At 54.3% G+C, this 3037-nt stretch overlaps 1 protein-coding gene across 1 annotated transcript; it reads left to right on the forward strand.

Moving 5' to 3' along the window:
- Positions 1–260: 260 nt before the first annotated feature.
- LOC123170303 (uncharacterized acetyltransferase At3g50280) lies at positions 261–2042 on the forward strand. The gene has a single exon (XM_044588135.1). The coding sequence runs from the start codon at positions 431–433 to the stop codon at positions 1823–1825; it is 1395 nt and encodes a 464-aa protein (XP_044444070.1). The 5' UTR covers positions 261–430; the 3' UTR covers positions 1826–2042.
- Positions 2043–3037: the final 995 nt, after the last annotated feature.

Below are 3037 nucleotides of genomic sequence, written 5' to 3' on the forward strand. Positions count from 1 at the left end.
GTACGAGGCCGCCGAAATAGCCACGCCATGGGCCGCAGGCAGGCAAATCTGGGTACCCGATCCGAGAACACCGACAAAGAGTGTTTGATAGCACGTGAAAAGGAAACGAATTCTACCAAAAGATTTCCGTGGATTGGAATTTTCCTTCAAGACATAGTACAAATGCATTCAAAGAAAAAATTCTTACGGATTCTAATCTCGTGAATCAAACAACCAACATATAGAAAATAAATATCTAAGGGTCCAAAATCATCCAAAAAGGAGAATTCTTTTGAATAAAAAAAAGGTACACCCACTTCTACAATCCTCTGCCCATCACGTTGCGACCCCATCGTTCTCCGAGAGACTCCAGGTTACATTTCCAAAGGTCAGCGCGAGCAAGTATGCTAGAGAATTGAGGTGCGCGCTCCGGATCGCAGAATAGTTAAGCATGGCGACGGAGGATTCTGCCCCGGTCCGCGTCGTCTCCCGCCGCATGGTGCGCCCGTCTTCGGGCGGCGTGGCGACCTGCTCAGCGGAGCATGCGGCCGAGATGGTGCACCTTGCGCCGTGGGACCTCCAGATGCTGACCGTGGACTACATCCAGAAGGGCATCCTCCTGCCTAAGGCCCCTGCCGGAGACGGCGGCGAGCGCCTCGTCGGCCGCCTTGCGTCGTCCTTCGCCCGCGCTCTGGGACGCTTCTACCCCTTCGCCGGCCGCCTCGCAGCCGAGGAGCAGCTGGAGGACGGCGGCGTCACCGTCTCTCTGCGCTGCACCAGCGAGGGCGCAGAGTTCGTCCACGCGGTGGCGCCCGGCGTCACGGTGGCCGATGTCGCGGCGTCGCTGTACATCCCCCGTGTGGTCTGGTCTTTTTTCCCACTCGACGGGCTGGTCGGCGCGGATGCCGTGGCCGGATCGCGCCCCGTCCTTGCCGGGCAGGTCACCGAGCTTGCCGACGGCGTCTTTGTCGCCATGTCGCTCAGCCACGCCGTTGCCGATGGGACTGCCTTCTGGCACCTCTTCAACACCTGGTCCGAGATGAACCGGAGTGGCGGCGCCGACGCCGAGATGTTCACGCCGCCACCGGTGCTCGAGCGCTGGTTCCCCGATGCCTGCCCTGTACCGGTCCCTCTGCCGTTCGCCAAGCTGGAGCATATGATCCGGCGGTTCGATTGCCCGCCCGTGGAGGAGTGCTTCTTCCATTTCTCCGCGGAGAGCATCAAGAAGCTGAAGGCCAGAGCGAACGCCGAGGTGGACAGGGCCGGCGTCGGCTCGGCGACCTCCACAGCCACCCTCTCGTCCCTCCAGTCCCTGCTCGCTCACGTCTGGCGCTCAGTGTCTCGCGCCCGGCGCCTGTCACCGGTGGAAGAGACGACGTACACCGTGCTCGTCGGGTGCCGCGGCCGTGTCAAGCGCGTACCACAAACGTACGCAGGGAACGCCGTGGTGCGCGCCACGGCGAGGTCCACGGCCGGCGAGATCCTGGACAGGGGACTGGGGTGGACGGCTCGGCTGCTGAACAGCGCCATCGCGTCGCTCGACGAGGCAGCGCTGGTGGGGTCGCTAACTTCGTGGCACCAGGACCCGAGGTTCGCGTACCAGGCGGGGTTCTGGAACCCTGCGATGGTGGTGACCGGGAACTCGCCGCGGTTCGACGCGTACGGGAACGACTTCGGGTGCGGACCGCCGGTGGCCGTGCGGAGCGGTGGTGCGAACAAGGTGGACGGGAGGGTGACGGTGTACGAGGGCCGCGGGGGCGGTGGGAGCATGGGGCTGGAGGTGTGCCTCGCGCCGGAGGCGCTCGCGCGGCTAGCTGCGGACGATGGGTTCATCTATCAGGACTGACGTACAACAGTTCTCCCAGTTTGTGTGCCTACATCCATTTCAACAAGGGCTTATTTGCTTGACTGGATTTCTAAATCATGGAAAATGAAAAATTTGAGGCGTGTCCTTGGAAAATTCTCATGAGTCATGAGGTATCACCTAATGCTAGTGGTCATGGTGGTCTTGAAATCTTGAAAAAATTTGTATTATGTTTAAGGTATTTTATACTTTCGATGAACTTTTATATTAGATCTAGATATTTTTTGCAAAAATAAAATATAATCGGTATGAAAACATTTTTTTTAGAATGAAGTCTCAAGAAAAGTCCGGCTTTGAATTAACAAAGCCATCAACCGGCCAGGAATTACAAGATACATGGATGTTGAAAGCAAATTACAACACAACACACACGGTAAGCGTAAAAAGTGAAGAATGGAGAGCTGCTAGACCATGGAGTTGCCCTACAAACTAGAACTCTGAAAAGATAGACCAGACCAGCCTCTAGGAGTAGTCCAGTTGCACGTCCATCATCGACCCAAGGCGACCGATTGGTGAGTGTGTGGCCCTAGATTTCCTAAAAGGAAGCTGTCTCCATACCAAACTAACGATGACTGCTAAAAATACCAAACTAACAATGAGCTTGGAGTTGTTTCTCAGCTTGACCAATCGAGGATGAAACCTTCCAAGGTTATCATGGACGAGCATTGCCTAGGGGCTAGGGTCCGAAGTCGACAATAGAACAATCATTGTGCCTTGCCATCATCGACCGCGTCGACTTCATGATCTAATGAAAACAACAAGGCGCAGACTGTCACCACACATCCCCATCTTGGGAGATGGGACAGAGGAGTTAGAGCAGGTAGAATGGACCACAATTCGCTAGACCAATCGCCTCTCACCTTTCTCACCATCAACACAAAAACTAGATACGGCTTCACAATCCCACATGAGAATTTTTGTGAGGCTATCTTTCTCTTTGAAAAGATAGAGAAACAAAGCCGAAAACTTTTCTCGCATTGTTGTGGGAACTTTATGCGTAATTCTCGCTAAAGAAATAACTAAAAGTAAATGTAGGAGTTTTCTCGATTGGTTTAGAATGATCCAGCTCCTAGTTAGGCTCTAGATTCCTTTGTTCTTTTTTCTTTCTTTTTTCAGGTGGTTTCCTTTGTTCATTGGTTCAATGCAAGGCATGTAAACCGTCATGCACTACTTGCCAATGTGGGAGGGCTACAT

This window comes from Triticum aestivum, chromosome 7D (genome assembly GCF_018294505.1).
Source record: "Triticum aestivum cultivar Chinese Spring chromosome 7D, IWGSC CS RefSeq v2.1, whole genome shotgun sequence".
Classification (NCBI taxonomy): Eukaryota; Viridiplantae; Streptophyta; class Magnoliopsida; order Poales; family Poaceae; genus Triticum; species Triticum aestivum.